This window comes from Nylanderia fulva, unplaced genomic scaffold (assembly GCF_048542155.1).
Source record: "Nylanderia fulva isolate GAGA-0341 unplaced genomic scaffold, ASM4854215v1 Scaffold106, whole genome shotgun sequence".
Lineage (NCBI taxonomy): Eukaryota > Metazoa > Arthropoda > Insecta > Hymenoptera > Formicidae > Nylanderia > Nylanderia fulva.
The window spans coordinates 14449-34739 of record NW_028189258.1 but is presented as its reverse complement, the minus strand read 5'-3'; the positions used below and the strand labels follow the sequence as shown (position 1 = coordinate 34739).

The window sequence follows — 20291 nt, the reverse complement described above, 5'->3', positions numbered from 1 at the left end:
TACCATAAAAAAACTTATCTTTTAAAAAAAAGATAAACAAGATGCCAAGTCCATGCGCCATGTGAAAAAGTGTTAAACAAAAAAGTATTTTTAAATAAAAAAATCTATAAATTGACAAAAATTTATGTTCTAAAATTAATACCTCTACAAAAAGTAATGTCCAAAAATTGCGCGAATAAATAAACATTTTTATAAAAAATTAAAATTTAAAAATTTATGCAAATTTAAAATTAATATAAAATAAAAAAAAATAAAAAAATTTTAGTTAAAAAAACTGGGCGCGCTGCTAAGTTTTAAAATTACAATGCACCTTAAAGTAACATTAATTAATTTAAACACAAAACATATTTTAACTGCAATGAGTTTAAAGTAACAATTTAATTTTAATATCATTAGAATATTATTTAGCAGCGCGCCAAATTTTTTTAACTAAAATTTTTTTATTTCTTTTTATTTTATATTAATTTTAAATTTGCATAAGTTTTTAAATTTTAATTTTTTATAAAAATGTTTTTATACAATTCTAATTTTTAATACAATTCTATTGTACATGGCTTTGCAATGTAGGATTCTACATAAGTTTGCAATGGATAATTTTTAATACAATTCTACATGGGTTTACAATGGTTAATTTTTCATAGAATTTAAAAAGGGTTTGCAATGGTTAATTTTTCATAGGATTCCACATAGGTTTGCAATGGGTACGATTCTACATGGGTTTGCAATGGTTAATTTTGCCTAGGATTCTACATGGGTTTGCAATGATTAATTTTTCATAGGATTCTACATGTTAATGTTACTTTAAGGTGCATTGTAATTTTGAAACTTAGCAGCGCGCCCAGTTTTTTTAACTAAAATTTTTTTATTTTTTTTTATTTTATATTAATTTTAAATTTGCATAAATTTTTAAATTTTAATTTTTTATAAAAATGTTTATTTATTCGCGCAATTTTTGGACATTACTTTTTGTAGAGATATTAATTTTAGAACATAAATTTTTGTCAATTTATAGATTTTTTTATTTAAAAATACTTTTTTGTTTAACACTTTTTCACATGGCGCATGGACTTGGCATCTTGTTTATCTTTTTTTTAAAAGATAAGTTTTTTTATGGTACGATTCTACATTTGCAAATTTAAATTTTTACTGATTCATTATACGACTCTATATATGTCTGCAACTTTAATTTCCACTGGTACAAGTTTCTACTTTTACTTGGCGCAATTTTTTTTTATTTCATTACTTTTGTTACGATTGTACATGGGTTTATAATCGATAATTTTTCATACAATTCTATTGTACATTGGTTTGCAATGTAGGATTCTACATAAATTTGCAATGGATAATTTTTAATACAATTCTACATGGGTTTGCAATGGTTAATTTTTCATAGGATTCTACATGGGTTTGCAATGGTTAATTTTGCCTAGGATTCTACATGGGTTTGCAATGATTAATTTTTCATAGGATTCTACATGGGTTTGCAATAGAATAGGATTTACATGGGTTTGCAATAGGATAGGATTCTACATGGGTTTGCAATGGATAATTTTTGTTAATGGCGTGCCCTTAACTGGTCGCTTTTTTTTACCTTTTTTTAAAGGTGAGTTTTTCGAGATTATATCATTCATTTTTGTATATGATAAGCATCTTTAAATAAATAGGCAAAGAACCCGCCACCACCCCCGTCATATTTCAAAATACAACGGTCCTCTTTGCTTCATATAGATAAAAAAACTATCTTGTATTTTAAGTAAAAAATATTTTTTTTGCACTTAACGAATAATGCAGAATGTAAAGCGTTGTCATGAAATTGCTAATATATTACGAAACCTTTTTTTATATAGGACTGATCGAAATACAATATTAAATGATTAAATAGTAATAGTCATAAACTTGATATTATAAAAATATATTTTGGAAGAATTTTATAACTACTTTATTTTATATCGAATTAGTATTATTTATTACCTATTTTTTTAAAAATATTATATAAACATCTTTAGCACCTCTAGGCCACTGTCTCTTTTTTACTTCAGAAATATTTATAAAAAATATTATTGAAAAAATCAATATTAAAGGTTATATTGAGAAGCCCTCAGGGGCACTACAGACTCATCCCTGTAGTGTACGGGTGTCGCAATCCCGAGGTACCCGAGCTGGAGTGTGTGCGAAGGATGAATGGGGCGTGATGGGCGTGCAGGCTCTAAAAAGGACTTGTCCACTGCACTAGGTGAAGGAAAACACCGAAGATAACACCCGGGGGGGAGGCCCCGTTAGCCAGGCAAGGCAATCTCCTAAGGGGAAGGAAAACCCCCGACAGAAAAAACCAATTTTTCTTGTTACAGATGGAAATGTCAGACAGGAAAAGAGAAGACTTCCCAGGGTCGGATACTGGGAACCGGCGTGGTGGGGGGTGTAGGCCTGGCCCCCTCCTCGTCGTTATCGAGCAACGGGTCGTCTGCGGATTTGTCGACTGGGTCCGCAGACTGGAAAGCGACAGCGTCGAAGAAGCTTTCCGATGAGATAGACGAGATGTTCATCACGCTCGCTATAAAATGGGAGGATTTGGGTCCGAACGACGACCCAAGAGAGCTGGCGGAGGACATCCACCGCTTGCTCCGGGACGAGGAAATCCGTGAGTATCGTTGGTTCGGCCTATATTACAGGCTTGTTAAATACACTGAGGGTTTCCTTAATGAATGTGTGCGCGGCGGAACCCTCTTTTGTCGGCATCATAAGTGCGTACGGTTCTTTGAGCCTATTGTACTGAGCGACTCAGAGTCGGGGGAAGTAGGTAGCGAGTCAATGAGTGTGAGTGGCTGTTCTCAGCCTCTCCCCTCACCTGATAAGTTGAGAGGAGATAGCAGTGATGAGATGGAGGTTGGTGAGTTGTCCTACGTCTCGGCCCCGTCAGCGAGCTCCCCCGAGTCCAGGGTGGGCAGGCGTGATAGGGACGTTTCATGGGCTCCTCACGATATTAGGTTGCTGAAGGGACGGAAGCAGTATCCGCGTAAGATAACTGCAGGTAAGAGCACCAAGCGAAAGAGGGGTCGCCCCATAAAAACGGGGGAGTACGCCAATTTGGCGCAGGAGAGGGAGCGCCTAAATAGGGCAGAAATGGAGGCGCTCAAATTAGAGTACGCGCGGAGGGTGCTGGACCCTTCTTTTGGTCCAGTCCTGTCGGCAATGGGTATGGAGAACACACCCACAGATGTGGCTTTTTCTGAGGAGCTTCGGAGTATAACTACTCTGGAGCTTCGAAGACTAGGTGAGACACTCGTCACCCAAGTTGAGAGGGTGGCTGGACAGCCGGGTCTTGTAGATCCCATGGTTGAGACGCTTCGAGCCTCCTCGAGGAAGCTGGGCGGCGTTTTAAATGAAGTTGTCAGTCGTACATCCACCGTCGACCCGAGGATGGACGCGCTTCTTAGTGTAAATCAGGGCCTCAGAAGTCAGATTTCGGCCCTGGAAAGAGAGGTCGACCGCCTATCCGGGGAGCTTAGCTTCCTGCGTTCGGCGTTTCCTGGTTTTGAGGAATTCCTGGATGAGAAGAGAAAAGCGAGGAAGAGGCCTCTTCCATCTTCTTCGGAGGGGTCTCCGCTTAGTGCGAGGGCGATTCTGGCGGCTCCTCTGGTTGAGGATCGCCCAGTTATGGAGTCCGGCTTGTCGTCCCTTCTTGACCGTCGCTTTGGCGACTTGAGGGACGACATGTCGGTCTCTGTTAGGGCTGCCGTTAGGGCGGAACTTGCGGAGCGGGCTGGGGCTGCTCCTCCTTTCGGAGAAGTGGTTCCCATGCGTGGACCGCCCGCAAGTAAGAGAGGATAGCGCGATTGCGCCAGGGATTGGCCCCCTGCCTGGGGGCTCTGCCGCCTCCGCTATGACGGAGGTTTCGGTGGATGCCTCTGGACCTGGGGGTCTCCAGTAAGAGAGTCGTCGTCGTAGACGTAGGTCTAAACGGCCACAAACAGAGGTCTTGCGAACGGGAGAAGTAGTCCCGAGGAAGGGACCGGTTCGGAAGGGAGCTCGTGGTGCCCCTCCCTTTCCTTCCTCGACGTCGGTAATTTCGCTGACGATTGAGGGGGGGGAGAGACGCGAAAGGACTTATGCCTCAGTTCTGTCTGAGGCAAAGTCAAAAGTTGACGTGAAAGCCCTGGATATCAACTCCATGCGCATGAGGAGGGGAGTCACTGGCAGCATTCTGCTGTCAGTGACGGGTAAGGACTCATCATTGAAGGCGGATGCTCTTGCATCCAGACTCCGAGAGGCTGTTCCTGACGGGACTAAGATTGGTCGTCCAAGGAGGCTGGAGGAGATTCGCCTGAAGGGAATGATGGCCTTCTTGACAAGGCTCGAAATCCTCGGAGAGGTTGCTCGGATTGGGGGCTGCTGTGTTGAGGACATTAGAGCCGGACAAATCCGTCTGTATCCCAAGTCAGACATGGGAACGATGTGGCTCCGCTGCCCTACCAAAGTGGCACGGAAACTTGTCGCGGAAAAGAAGCTGTCGCTGGGGGGGGGTGGTTTACGCTGGATGTTGTGCATCTAGCCCGCCGTCCCCTCCAGTGCTATCGGTGTCACGAATTTGGCCATTCGGCCAATGTAGTGTGGTGCCGATAAGGATAGGAGCGACAATTGTTATAGGTGTGGCGGGATGGGGCATTTGGCTGCCAATTGTGTGGCGCCGCCCCACTGTCTATCGTGTGCAGCAAGGGGGAAACCGGCAGGACATCGGGCCGGTTCCTCGGCTTGTGCGAGGTCTTATGTTCCTCCTAAAAGGAGGGAGGTAGGTAGGGAGACCACTCCCATTGAACGTGTGCAGGCTCCGGGGGACTTCGATAAGGGTTCTCCCGAGAGTCCAGAATGGATGAAGGTGGACTGCAGCCGGGGGCGGCGGGGGAAGTCGCTGAAAGGTGGCTCCCCTGTCCCGGGTTGTAGTTCTGCCCCCGATTTTTAGCGTGGTCTTGTCCTTTTGTTGTAGTGGGTAGCGGTGGTTGCGGGGAGTTCCGGGGGGGAGACCGAAAGGTAACCCCGTGGTCTTCCCGCTCCGCCAAGTGTATGTTTATTTAATTGTAGTAGGTAGCGGCGATGGGTGTGGAGTATCGGGGAGGTTGCTGTGAGGTGACTCCGTGGTCTCTTCACCCGCGTCAAGTTAATGTTTGTAGTTATTGTCCTAGTACTCTATGGTGTTATGGGGGCTGCGGCCTGCACTTTGCCTCTTTGACCGGAGGCCGGCGGGTCCGGTTACGCCCTCTGTTAATTTGTCTTTGATGTGTTTACGTCCTTGTACTACGTGAATGGGTGGGGAGTACATCCCTCACCACCTTTATCTGTGGTTGGCCATAGTGCCCTTGCTGTTGGCCCCAAGAGGGCTGGGCCTGTGGGCCTTATTTTGTCGTTGTTGTGGACTGTGTATATTCTGTATATATGTCTGTCCACGTGGAGTCGGTGACGTCTTGTTACGTTATTTGTGTGTGGGTGGGTGACTGCGGTCACCTCACTTACCGGGTTGGCAGAGAAAGGGGTGGGGGCCCCGATCTCATTGCACGTCGACCCTGGGAAGTCCGGGGGGAGCTAGTAGCCCGGCTCCTCTCGATGCCCTTTCGGGGCAAGGGATGTCCTCTCCGGGGGGGTACCTGTAGTATCCTCTCGGGGGATGTGTCCTTCCTAAAGGACGCCGGTCGGGTGTCCACCGTGAAGTTATGCTTACGCGGTTCCGCGGTGGACATAACCCATATGACCAGGGGCTTCAGTCAGGTTTTAGGTCGGTCCCCCGCCCGATAGTCCCTCGGGATACTACGGGCGGGAATCCACCACAAAGCCTCCTGACCCTCCCTCAGGGGTCAGGACGGCGAAGTTTGGTTTAGGCAAATTTCCTGACTATAAAAAAAAAAAAAAGGTTATATTGAGAAACGATTAGGAGCCAAACAAATTGTACGTTGGTGCATATGTATTAGGAAAAATTATATTCGCAATCTACAATCTTAGACAAATTAACTGCGCTATGTGGCGAATCTAGACATACAGCCTCATCTGAAAATTATTTTATTGAGTCTACATATCATCATGATGTAAATCCATTGGAACCTTTGATAATGAATGTAAAAAAAAAGTAGTAAACATATTACCATTAACAACAGAACAAGCTAAAAAATCTTGGTCGTGTAATATTTCAGACTATAAAACTATTTCAAAATACGACGGTCCTCTTTGCTTATTATAGATAAAAATAACTATCTTGTATTTTAAGTAAAAAATATTTTTTTGAACTTCACGAATAATGCAGAATGTAAAGCGTTGTCATGAAATTGCTAATATATTACGAAACCTTTTTTTATATAGGACTGATCGAAATACAAGATTAAATGATTAAATAGTAATAGTCATAAACTTGATATTATAAAAATCTATTTAGGAATAATTTTATAACTACTTTATTTTATATCGAATTAGTATTATTTATTACCTATTTTTTGTAAAAATATTATATAAACATCTTTAGCACCTCTAGGCCACTGCTTCTTTTTTACTTCTGCATCATCTATTTCGATCCAAATATTAGATAATCCTTCTCTACATATGCTTACATAATGACCTTCATCGGTGCACGAACTATCATAAAGTATAGCACTCATCGTCTTGTACAATTGTCCCGCTATTAATACTTTAATTGTTGGAACAGCACATAAATTAAATTTGTTTTCTGCTTTTATTAATTTACCATCTTTTGCTAAAAATATTATTAAACGAATAACAATTATTTCTCTTGTTAATGTTACTTCATTTTTAAATATTTGATCAGTTCCAGTACAATATTCACATGATTCGTTGTGTAAGTGAAACCAATGTGAAAATGTATAATTTAATAATTCATTAAGATTACAACTTTTTTTCTTTAAATTATCAAGGGAAATTGAAATAGCAATATTATTTTCAACCATAGTTTTTGTATTACCACATGTTTTGCATCGCTTGGTAGAAGTTACTTGATGTTGTATCAAATTTGTAATGCAATCATATTTTTCGCAAAGTGCCGTAAGAAAATCGTACGCGTTTCGTCTTACCATACTCGAAAAATATTCTCCTAAACATTGCCGTATTGCATATGTATTTAGATTTCGCATTCCATTTTCATATCGATGCATTAATATACGTAAAATGTCTGTTTTATCGCAATTAATCAACTGCTGCCTAATAATATTTAAATGTAATAAACATTGCAATACTGTATTTGCATAACATGAAATCTTGTCTGTATTCTGAAAACCACGTATGATCCAAGCAGTGCTTTGAATTCTTTTATTTGAAACCATATGTTGAATTTTTCGATCTGAATTTGATTTTTGAACAGAAGTAACTATTTTTGGTAACGCCCATGGAACATCTTTTACTTTACGACAACGTTCTTTTGACACAGCAATCATTTCTGCTTTCGGATTGTATATCTGTTTTAAACGATTATATTCAATAATAGCTTTTTCGTTAGCTATTACTGCTGAAGGATCAAAGTTTATTAAATTCACTCCTTCTAGAGATGTTACTCGCGACAAGGCAACATAAATTTGACCACAACTAAATACAGAGTTGCCAATATCCATAACAACACTTTGCAAACTTAATCCTTGGCTTTTATGAATAGTGATGCCATAACTTAAAGATAATGGAAATTGTTTTCGAATCACATACGCTCTATCCAATACCTGAAATTTAGCCGTTACTCTTTCAATTTCATATTCTAAACCTGATGGTAAAAGAAGTTTAATCTTTTCTACGTCATCAGTAGATGTTTCTCGTACAATTGAAATTACTTTAGCAATTGTACCGTTTACAAGACCCAAACTGGCATCGATGTTACGCCGAATCATAACTTTTGCTCCAATTTTAATTGTAATTTGTTTTGAAAGTCCAGCTGTTCGAGAACTATCATCATCGTTATTTGACAATACTTTTAATACTTTCTTTTTTACATATGTTGTACAATCAATCGTATCTTCAGCAATTAATAATATTTCTTTGGAAGTAATGCGACTTAACATTGCATTATTAAGGACATCACACATATTACAAGTAGGAAATAAACAAACAGTGTCCGATGATAAACTGTTAATAAAATCACATAATTCATTTAATCTAGATTCGAAAGAATCAGCTTTGAAAAATATTTTTCTACTCTCTAGAATTTTACAATCAGATTTTGTCACTAAACCAATACGAATTCGCGACAATAATTCACGGTATGAATTATCTCCTTGCTGACGCATATTGATTATCAATTCATCATATTCAAATAATGTAATTCATAAATTAACAGCATTTAAAGAACCAAGATAATTAGCAATTTTTTTATCGGATAAATGTGTAAAGATAAGATCTTCGCGTACAGGAGGCAATTGAAGCAAGTCTCCGAATAAAAGAATATGCTTTCGACCAAACCAACCATCATCGCAATCACTAGTATCAAATATCTCAGATAATCTAAGATGAATATATATTAAAGTCAAATTAGATATCATTGACACTTCATCAATTACGAAAAGAATAACATCTTTAAGATCTGTTCGTAAAACTTTTAATACACAATCAGATAATTGTTTATACTTATGAGTTTGACCATGTTCAACAGGTAATTGAAGCAATCTATGAATTGTCAAACCATCTATATTAAATGCTGCTATACCAGTAGGTGCTGTTACAGCAGTATCTTTGTTGATATTTTGTTTTATCCAGCATTTAATAGTCTTGATTAAGAAACTTTTTCCAGTACCACCTTCTCCGCTAACATATAATCGTAATATTGATTTATCGGACTCTACAGCATTGGTAACTTTATCAAATACTCGTTTTTGATCCGTATTTAATTTCACTATCATGTCAGATACATCAATTTCTTGAATTGCTCTATCACCAAGATCTTTAAAATCTTGCATTGCTTCACCAGCCTCTATATTTTGAATACCTATTGCATTTTCAGGATCATCCTGAGACTGCTCTTTTTTCAAATCGTCATCTAAACATTGCTGAACTAACTGTTTTGCAGTTTCAAATGCTTTTTGCAATTCTTCTAATTTTTCATGATATTGCAATGCTTCTACAAGATGCAGTTTTACTTTGTGAAACGATTCGGTATAAGTATCGCATTCATTTTTAAGATCCTCTAATTTTCGCCATGGTTTAAACATAAGCAATAACGCAAAGAAATAATTTTCAGGCTGTGTATTAACATTATATCTAAAATGATTAATAAGATATCCGCGCTGTCGCCGTTTAAGATAACAACCATTACCTATTTTATAATATTCAATAAACTTATTTTTCGGTTTGATCTTTGAGATATCGTACCACTGTGCAAATTCATAAAGAGACGTATTTTCTAATTCGTTTGGTCTATGTGGATAATGATCATCTGTCAAAGATTGATAAAATATATCTGTAGATTCAGGATCAAGAGCTTCAATTTCTTTACGATTTTTTAATTTTCTATATCGTATTTGATTAACATCTAACCATCTGATGGTTGTATTTCGATCAGTTCCATACAAAGGAATACCTAACAATGTATCAGCAGCTTCGAGAGCTCCACATTCTCTATTATTCGTAAATCGCAAAGCAATATTCCAAAGATGACTCGCTAATGATTTGTTTTTGTTATCCTTACTATCAAGAATATTCTCAGATAATTCACTTTTTCCCGCTTTATTCATATATTTAGTAACATACCAGGTTAGCAGCGATGATTTTTCACCAATAAATTGTATATCCATATTACCTTCCCATGCAGTAAGAAGAACAGGATTATAGTCATTTATGTTACCTTCATTATCTGTTCGAGGAAGATCGTAAAGTCTACTTTTATGTTTCAATTGTTTTCTACCGGCTATCGAAGTTGCCACATCCCTGATATTCAAAGTTTCAGTAACGGGACGAGGAAATCCAAAACGACATCGACGAATAACTTTACGTCCTACTTTTTTAGAACGAAGACAATAATCATTATGTGTATGTCGCTGATGCGTATCAACACGTCTGTACAACAATGGCGAAATATTTTGATCCGGTATTGTGCAGCTTATATGTTGTGAAATAAATTTGGAAACTTCCTCAATAGTAGATTCACCGAAAATTGGTGCATTTTTAATCCAAATTATTAAGTGAAAATGTTGTATACCTCTACCTTGATATTCTCGTCGCCAGAAATAGTGCGTTACTTCTCCAATTGGATGATCTTTAGATCTAATAAAGTCAAGCATTGCCCGAAACTTATTATCGAGAAACCTGGATGTTGATACTGGATCTCTAACAACGAGTGCGCTAACGCTTAAGGAAGCGTCATGCCATTCATTTACTTCACGAATATATTCACCTAAATCTTCCCACAACCACTCACTTGGACTGAGTGTTAAAAACCATGTCGCAGGTCCATAATGCTGCGTCATACAATTTAAATCATTTCTCGGTTTACACCAATATTGCTCCGTATTTCGAAGTGTGGCAAATATTGTACTCAAATTAGATTCCAACAATTCTTTCGACATTGCGTCTAGGTATTCTGCAGCTGTATAACGAAGTCGCGGATTAGTTACATTCATTTTATGAAAAATTCCACGACTTAATTGACGCATATTTGCATCGTTCAATAAATAAAATACATATTGTAGATTTAATCTATACTGTGGATGTTTAGATGTCAAACGACATTTAATAAATTCATGATCATCAAGTTTAACTTGTCTAATCTCACGTTGTCCATTAATACCAGAAGAATATAAATCTGGAAAACACATTAAATCTAAATGTTGCTCACGATTGTTCAGAGGCAAGTCATGAATTTTTAACATTTGATATAAAACTGTCGCAGTTTTATTTGCTTTCTTTTCATATAAGGGATAGATGGTATATTGTTCGTAATAACCATCGTTTTCAGCATTAGTCACTTGAGTCAACATTGCTTTCCGTTGACCTTCTAACATATCATTTTTTATCTCTTCTATCGGATCATTTAATAATTCAGTCTCATCATCAGCTACTTCTGCATTACCTTCTGTCTCATTTAATAATTCAGTCTCATCATCAGCTATTTCTGCATTATCTTCTGTCTCATCTTCTATTTGAAATTCTGAATTTTTTAATATTGGTAAACGTAAATCATTGTAATCATTTGGCAATATAATATGAGAATATAAATTATTGTTGCGCTTTAACCACGTTAAAGCGTCAAATACTTTTTTAACATCAACTACCTCTTCCCAAATAATCTTTGATTTTGTCGGGATACCTCTAACTAATATATATAACTCATGATTAATATTTATTGGATCAGTATTAGAACATAATTTATTCAATGTCTCCTGTAACGGAAGTGGTAAATGAAATGTTCTTGAATTAAGGCCATGTGTAACGAGCAATACGATATTATTTTATTATTTAGAGGAAAATTCTTAATTTGAAATAATAATTACACAAACGTTTCGAGCACTACTTGCTCCTCTTCAGTGCGCAAAAAAATAGTGATAATAAATAACGATAATAAATAAATACATAAAATTCTAATAAAAAATCCGCAATACATAGTCAATATAAGTTATATAGTTAAGTCATAGTTATAACGCAAAATATATTTACAATGAATTGAAACCATTAAAATAGTTCGACAAAGTAAGACCCCAATTAGAAGCAGAATGATTCGTCCGGTTATTCATAAAATATTTTAGAATTCTTAATAAAAACTCGGAGTGACACTTATACATTACTCCAAACGAACCACTTATCGTTATTTGACGAAAGTCCCTCGATCTGGCAATGATTATGTCCATCCTCTCCAAATTATTTGATATTTGTTAACTGAATTTAAAGAATTTATTCAATTGTAAAATAGGATTCCACTAATGTGTATGTAAAAAAGATTAAAAATTACAAATTAAATTAAATACTAAAATATTGAACCTTTATGCTTACAAATTGTTCCGAATAACTTGAGATGACGATGCTTCTAATTGTTGTTGGCCTTATTGTTAGTACTTGACTGTTGTCTAGTCTTTTAAAAAATCGAATAAATAGGTGTCAGATCTCACAAAATAAACATTTACATAAGTCTAAAAATTCGATATTTCTTCTAGAATGTCGAAATACGCGTTGTTAAGTAATTCGGTGTCTGTGTTATTATTTATACCATGCCTTTGTTCCTTGATGTGTATCATTTCCGAGATAAGTCTTTTATAATAATTAGATTCAACATCAAGTATTTTAACGTTATCCCAATCAAAAGCATGTTTTTTATCTATAATATGTTCAGAGACCACAGAATGCTTGGAGGAATCAAATTTGATATTATTCATATGCTCTTTTAGTCTAGTGCGTAATTTTCTTTTTGTTTGCCCAACATACGAAGCTTCACAATCCTTACAATTAATTTTGTAGACAACATTATTATTATTGTTATGCACGTTTTTGTCCTTGTGGACTTTGATTAATTTGTTAAGATTATTTAGACAACGGTATCCTACTCTGAAATCTGATTTTTTTATTGTCGATGCTATTGTCTCAGAAACTGTTATTAATGTATGGAATGACGAAAAATTTTTTCTTGCTATTATCTTCTGCAATTTCTTTTTTTCTATTGTTGTTAAACTGACCATTGTTTAAAACTCTTATTCTCTTATTTATTTCTTTAAAGATTAAATGAATAGGGTAACCGTTGTCCAATAATATTTTAATACACAGTTCTAAATTTTTCTTATGATATATGGGATGAGATAATAACAATGCCCTATTAATAAGATTATAAATTACTCCTATTTTATGGCACATAGGGTGACTCGATAAAAAAGATAGTACTCTACCTGAACATGTCTTTTTTTGAAACCAATCTAAGTGTATGACGTTATCTATTATTTTAATGTTTAAATCTAGAAAATTTATGCTTCTATTAATTTCGTATTCAATCGTAAATTGTAGTCGTTGATTGTAACTATTAAACTTATTCAGTAAACTATCAATTTTATTCTTTGGTGCCACCATAATAATGTCGTCTACATATCTATAATATATTTCGATACCAATGTCCAATTCATTAATTATTGATTCTTCAAGATCTTGCATAACAATATTAGCAATTATTGGCGATAACGGGGAACCCATAGGTGTGCCATAAACTTGCTTGTATACAATGTCATTGAATGTAAAGTATGTTGACGACAATATAAATTTAACCATGGAAATGAATTCATTTTTTGGAATTAATGTGTGTGTATTGATATAATTCCATCTATTGCTCACACTTTCTATTGCAAGATCTATCGGAATGTTAGTGAATAGTGAAACCACGTCTAATGATATTAGAATATCTTCCGCACCAATTTTCTTACCCGCTAGCTTGCTGTAAAGTTCAAAACTATTATTAACATTACTTTTTCCCGTAGGAATACTATTTGAAATGATTTTATGTAAAAATGTGGCTATCGAGTAAATTATTTGGGGGAGTAATAACATGGAGGTTAAAGCAATGGATTGATTTAAATTATCAAATAATCAAAGCTAGATCAAAGTTGAATTTTTTAAAACATTGTAAAAATTTTGATGTCTTACCTAACCACTTGACGTCGTATTGTGGGAATCAATTTTGTTTACATCACTTTAGATCGAAAAAAAAGACTTGATAGCTTGCTGTACAGATTCAAAAAACAAATTTTAAATATTGAAATCAGAGATTTATATAGACTAATTAATTTATTACATGGTAAACTTTACAATATTTCAAGATATGTGGCTAACAAACTGCCAGTACACATATGGAACGAAATTTTAAGACATCATTTCATCTCATTTGACATGTTTCATAACAGACTACATAACAAACATTATAACAAATTTAATTGACTAATTAAAAAGAAACAAGACGAATATCTGAAAAATATCAAACCGATTAAACTTAGTTATTCCATCAACAAAATAGACATTCCACAATCAACAATTTCAGTAAACAATAATATAAACAAAGACATTGTCATATATCCTAATAAATTCAGAGACAAACATATTAATCCTCTAACCAGTACTAACGAAAAATGGTTTACTAATTTGACTGACACAATAATTCCTACCAACGTCACTAATCTATTACAATTTGGAAGTAAATTCGGCCTGCCGTTTAAGAATAACAAAAAGTTGGCCATACACGAGTTTATCAAAGATATAGAAGGGAATTCCACTAGTTCTAACATGAAAAATTTAAATACATTACGTAACAATCTGGTTCCACAACTTTCCTATTTTTTACACGGCAAAACTAAGTTTAATTCAACTCATGAAGATTTGATTAGTATGCATAAATATACAAGGAGGTTTTGCCATGATAATCCGGATATTCTTTTTACAAGGGCTGATAAGGGCAACGTAACGGTCGCGATGACAAAAGAATATTACACGAATAAGATGGAAGGTTTACTTGAAGACAATAGCACCTATTCTATCATAAAAAAGAACCCATCCTCCAAAATAGAAAAGGAACTAAACGATATTCTTAAGAAATGGCAAAAAAAAGGGTACATTTCTAATAAAGAATATTACTCACTACCTTCCAGCGACTCCCTTCTTCCAAAATGTTATGGTCTCCCAAAAATACACAAGGAGAATACTCCATTTAGAGTAATTGTGTCATCGATTAATACCACGCTTTACTCGATAGCCACATTTTTACATAAAATCATTTCAAATAGTATTCCTACGGGAAAAAGTAATGTTAATAATAGTTTTGAACTTTACAGCAAGCTAGCGGGTAAGAAAATTGGTGCGGAAGATATTCTAATATCATTAGACGTGGTTTCACTATTCACTAACATTCCGATAGATCTTGCAATAGAAAGTGTGAGCAATAGATGGAATTATATCAATACACACACATTAATTCCAAAAAATGAATTCATTTCCATGGTTAAATTTATATTGTCGTCAACATACTTTACATTCAATGACATTGTATACAAGCAAGTTTATGGCGCACCTATGGGTTCCCCGTTATCGCCAATAATTGCTAATATTGTTATGCAAGATCTTGAAGAATCAATAATTAATGAATTGGACATTGGTATCGAAATATATTATAGATATGTAGACGACATTATTATGGTGGCACCAAAGAATAAAATTGATAGTTTACTGAATAAGTTTAATAGTTACAATCAACGACTACAATTTACGATTGAATACGAAATTAATAGAAGCATAAATTTTCTAGATTTAAACATTAAAATAATAGATAACGTCATACACTTAGATTGGTTTCAAAAAAAGACATGTTCAGGTAGAGTACTATCTTTTTTATCGAGTCACCCTATGTGCCATAAAATAGGAGTAATTTATAATCTTATTAATAGGGCATTGTTATTATCTCATCCCATATATCATAAGAAAAATTTAGAACTGTGTATTAAAATATTATTGGACAACGGTTACCCTATTCATTTAATCTTTAAAGAAATAAATAAGAGAATAAGAGTTTTAAACAATGGTCAGTTTAACAACAATAGAAAAAAAGAAATTGCAGAAGATAATAGAAAGAAAAAATTTTTCGTCATTCCATACATTAATAACGTTTCTGAGACAATAGCATCGACAATAAAAAAATCAGATTTCAGAGTAGGATACCGTTGTCTAAATAATCTTAACAAATTAATCAAAGTCCACAAGGACAAAAACGTGCATAACAATAATAATAATGTTGTCTACAAAATTAATTGTAAGGATTGTGAAGCTTCGTATGTTGGGCAAACAAAAAGAAAATTACGCACTAGACTAAAAGAGCATATGAATAATATCAAATTTGATTCCTCCAAGCATTCTGTGGTCTCTGAACATATTATAGATAAAAAACATGCTTTTGATTGGGATAACGTTAAAATACTTGATGTTGAATCTAATTATTATAAAAGACTTATCTCGGAAATGATACACATCAAGGAACAAAGGCATGGTATAAATAATAACACAGACACCGAATTACTTAACAACGCGTATTTCGACATTCTAGAAGAAATATCGAATTTTTAGACTTATGTAAATGTTTATTTTGTGAGATCTGACACCTATTTATTCGATTTTTTAAAAGACTAGACAACAGTCAAGTACTAACAATAAGGCCAACAACAATTAGAAGCATCGTCATCTCAAGTTATTCGGAACAATTTGTAAGCATAAAGGTTCAATATTTTAGTATTTAATTTAATTTGTAATTTTTAATCTTTTTTACATACACATTAGTGGAATCCTATTTTACAATTGAATAAATTCTTTAAATTCAGTTAACAAATATCAAATAATTTGGAGAGGATGGACATAATCATTGCCAGATCGAGGGACTTTCGTCAAATAACGATAAGTGGTTCGTTTGGAGTAATGTATAAGTGTCACTCCGAGTTTTTATTAAGAATTCTAAAATATTTTATGAATAACCGGACGAATCATTCTGCTTCTAATTGGGGTCTTACTTTGTCGAACTATTTTAATGGTTTCAATTCATTGTAAATATATTTTGCGTTATAACTATGACTTAATTATATAACTTATATTGACTATGTATTGCGGATTTTTTATTAGAATTTTATGTATTTATTTATTATCGTTATTTATTATCACTATTTTTTTGCGCACTGAAGAGGAGCAAGTAGTGCTCGAAACGTTTGTGTAATTATTATTTCAAATTAAGAATTTTCCTCTAAATAATAAAATAATATCGTATTGCTCGTTACACATGGCCTTAATTCAATAATTTATCATTGTTTTTATTGTCATACGAGCTTGAGCATTGGTATGTGATGGTTTGATTAGGTATTAATTTTGCATTGAAATGTTCTACCTTTAACTTTTGATACCATTTGTCTTTGAGGCAACTTTTTATTAATAACAGTTCCCATTTTAAGGACAGTTTGAAACGCTTTAGCTCTCTGTATAAGAATTTTTTCGAATGTATTAAGAGATGATATTACTTCAGGCACCTGATTTGTAAAGAGATTATTTAAGACGCAGTATGCAGGCATTAAGCCTTTACTAAATTTGCCTGCACAATAATTACATATATATTGCGCATCAACTTTTTGTTGTTGTACATACGTCATTAAATCTTTCCAAATTTTAACATGTACTTGTGTCTGTAGACTATTGACTTTAGAAACACTTTTTTTATAACACAATCTCTCGCATGATACACAAACATGTCGTGGTGTGTCCACAGTGCGTTTAGTCAATGCTTTAAATGCTAAACGATATTTAAACATAATATCATCATCACTCAAAATTGTATCAATCCGTTGATGTCTGTACATATCTACTTTCTCCTGTGCATAAGTCACAATTTCATTCAAAGTATTCATATCAGCATTATTTAAAGCATCATCTAGATTTTCCAACTTTCTATAAAAATATGTAAGTTGATAAATTAAACGCTTTATATATCTTACTTTTGGAAAATGAGGCGATAATAATTGAACTGTGTTATGTACGTAACTACGGTGGGGTGCTAAAGGATTCTCTAGACGTAAATCAGTATTACTGGATATCAGCTTTATTCTACCCCTTACAAGATACTGCCGTCGGGCCCGCGGCCATGTGCTACGGGCGGCTGCCCTTAACGGCTCCCCCCCCATGCTCCACTCTGACGCCGCCTCTCCGGCCGCGTCACGTCTCTCTCACTCATACTCAACATGCTCGAGCGTCCATACACCACAACTCTCCCTCGCTTTTCATCTAGGGCTTATCAAGGCGCGGAGATCTACGCAAAACCTTGTCGTTAGGCTTACCCTTAACAATTTGATCTACATGTCTTTTTTTCACTACTTCATTTTTTGTTAGCACCGCGTACGTCGATGGCGAAGTCTTTTTTACAATTTTACCGAGGCCGCGCTTTTCAGTATTCCTACCATATTCGTTAATAAGCACATCGTCGCCGACCTGTAGATCAATTTGTCGTCCGCCCTTTCTGCCTACGATTTGTGCGCGCTGTCTATCGTCTACCGCGCTCAATACATTCGGTTTCAGTAGATCAAATCGCGTCCTCAACTCCCGATTGTACATTAGAAACGCTGGGCTTCTTCTGGTAGTGCAGTGCTCAATACTGCGGTAGTCAAACAGGAACATGTAAACCGCTGTATTTAATCTCTCTCCTCCTTTAATAATTTTATGGACCTTGTCCTTAAACGTCTGAATGAAATTTTCCGCGGCTCCGTTTGTTGCTGGGTGGTACGGCGGTGAATACGTATGTTTTACTCCGTTTCGAGTCAAAAACTCGTGAAATTCTTCGCTTCTGAATTGAGGTCCTCCATCCGTTACACAATGCAATGGTAATCCGTACCGCGCAAATAAACCTTTAAAAATCTCTATTAGTTTGTACGCTTTTGTATTATTTTGAAAATTTATGATTTCGGGCCATTTAGAGTGCGCGTCTACGATTATAAGGTACATGTTTCCGTAAAATTTTGCGAAATCGCAATGTATACGGCTCCATGCCTTGGTAGGCCAAGGCCATGTAGTCAAAGGTGTATTCGGCGGCTTTTTTCGTTCAATCAAGCAAATTTTGCATTCTTTTACCAACGATTCAATATCTGAGTTAATTGTTGGCCACCAAACATAAGACCGAGCAAGCATTTTGATTTTTACGATACCTAAATGAGTAGCGTGTAGCTCATTTAATATCAGTTTTTGCATATCTGTTGGAATGGCCGCTCTTAAGCCCCAAAATAAACACCCTTTATCGACTGTTAATTCCGATCTCTTTGAATAAAAACATTTGTTTGCATCCGCTAAGTCTTTCTCATTTGGCCAATCGCTCATTACATACTTAATTATTTGACTTATTGATTTATCTTTCTTGCTTTCTTCAGCTAGCATTTTATAATCTAGCGTTTTCATACCTTCTTCAAAAAAATTAACGTACGAAAATTCTGTTTCCAGTTCGCGAAAAATTTGGTCGCTTTCAGCATCTGCAATCGGTAATCTCGATAACGCATCGCAATTTGCGTTCGCTTTTGAATTTACATGTTCGATTGTGTAACGAAAACCTGATAAGTAATATGTGTATCTCTGAAGACGATTGTCGGCCGTAACTGGGATACCTTTTCTTGGTCCTAATATATATTGCAACGCCTTATTATCTGTTCTCAAAATAATCGTTTTACCGAACACATATTGAAAAAATCTCTTGAAACCGAAAACTATTGCCATTGCTTCCTTGTCTAAAATTGTACGATTCAATTCTTTTTTTGCTATGCGCTTGGAGGCAAAAGCTATTGGTCTTTCTGAACCGTCCGCGTATCTATGAGAAAGTATAGCGCTAATTCCATAATCCGATGCATCGCATGCTAACAGTAATTTTTCTTTCTGGTCATAATGCGCTAATACTCTAGGAGAAATTAATTCGTTCTTGACCCATTCAAATGCCTTATCACACTCAGCATTCCAATTAAATTTAACACTATTTTGTAAATCGTACAGCGGTTTCAGGTTTAGCGACCTGTTACTTAAAAATCTATCATAAAAAACTGCAAGGCCCAAAAACGAACTAAGTTCCTTCTGATTTGACGGTTTAGGTGCGTTAACAATAGCGTCTACTTTAGATTTTGCTTTATGCAATCCATTTCTGTCGATTACGAAACCTAAAATTTCAATTTTGTTCTGAAAAAATTTACATTTGTGTTTGTTCACTCTTAAGCCGCATTCTTGTAAGCGTTTGCATACTAATAGCAAATTTGCCATATGCTCTTCTTCCGTTTTTCCCGTGACATAAACATTATCGATATACGTAATTACGCTCTTAATCCCTCTCAGACATTCATCCATTTTTCTTTGTACATCTGCCGGTGCGGGTGATACGCCTTCTGGAATATTCTTGTATCTAAAAAGACCTTTGTGTGTTATTATCGTGAGGTATTGTCTACATTCCTCGGCAACTGGGAATTGCATGTACGCGTGCTTTAAATCTAACTCTGAAAATAATGCGCCTCCTTGTAGACTTGAAAAAATCTCATCTATCGTATGCAGCGGGTACTTATCCATAATCAAAAATGGATTCAGTGTGAGCTTAAAGTTTCCGCATAGCCTAATACTGTTATTACTTTTGAAGACTGGGATGATCGGGGTTGCCCATTCGCTAATTTCTACTGGCTCAATATGTCCGAGCTCTAATAGTCTATCAAGTTCGTTCTCAACTAGGGGCTTTAACGCATGCGCTACGCTATTACATTTCAACGCTACGGGGTGCGCGCCCTCTCTCAAGTGCAGCTTTGTTTTACTTTTATTGTATTGACCTG

At 35.7% G+C, this 20291-nt stretch overlaps 2 protein-coding genes across 2 annotated transcripts; both read right to left on the bottom strand.

The window, feature by feature from the left end:
- Window positions 1-6455: 6455 nt before the first annotated feature.
- LOC114931296 (uncharacterized) lies at window positions 6456-8457 on the bottom strand. Its single transcript, XM_085484899.1, has one exon. It carries the CDS (start codon window positions 8259-8261, stop codon window positions 6456-6458), a length of 1806 nt encoding a protein of 601 aa, XP_085341025.1. The 5' UTR covers window positions 8262-8457.
- Window positions 8298-11296, bottom strand: LOC146725060 (uncharacterized). The gene is made up of 3 exons (XM_085484896.1): window positions 11293-11296; window positions 9284-11113; window positions 8298-9154 (listed from the first exon to the last, which is right to left on the bottom strand). The coding sequence occupies exons 1-3, from the start codon at window positions 11294-11296 to the stop codon at window positions 8298-8300; spliced, it is 2691 nt and encodes an 896-aa protein (XP_085341022.1).
- Window positions 11297-20291: the final 8995 nt, after the last annotated feature.

Coding starts and splice junctions, on each gene's coding strand:
- LOC114931296 (XM_085484899.1), bottom strand. CDS start 8,261: ATGCGTCAGCAAGGAGATAATTCATACCGTGAATTATTGTCGCGAATT.
- LOC146725060 (XM_085484896.1), bottom strand. Junction 9,155..9,283: donor TATTGAATATTATAAAATAG/GTAATGGTTGTT, acceptor GGCGAAAATTAG/AGGATCTTAAAAATGAATGC.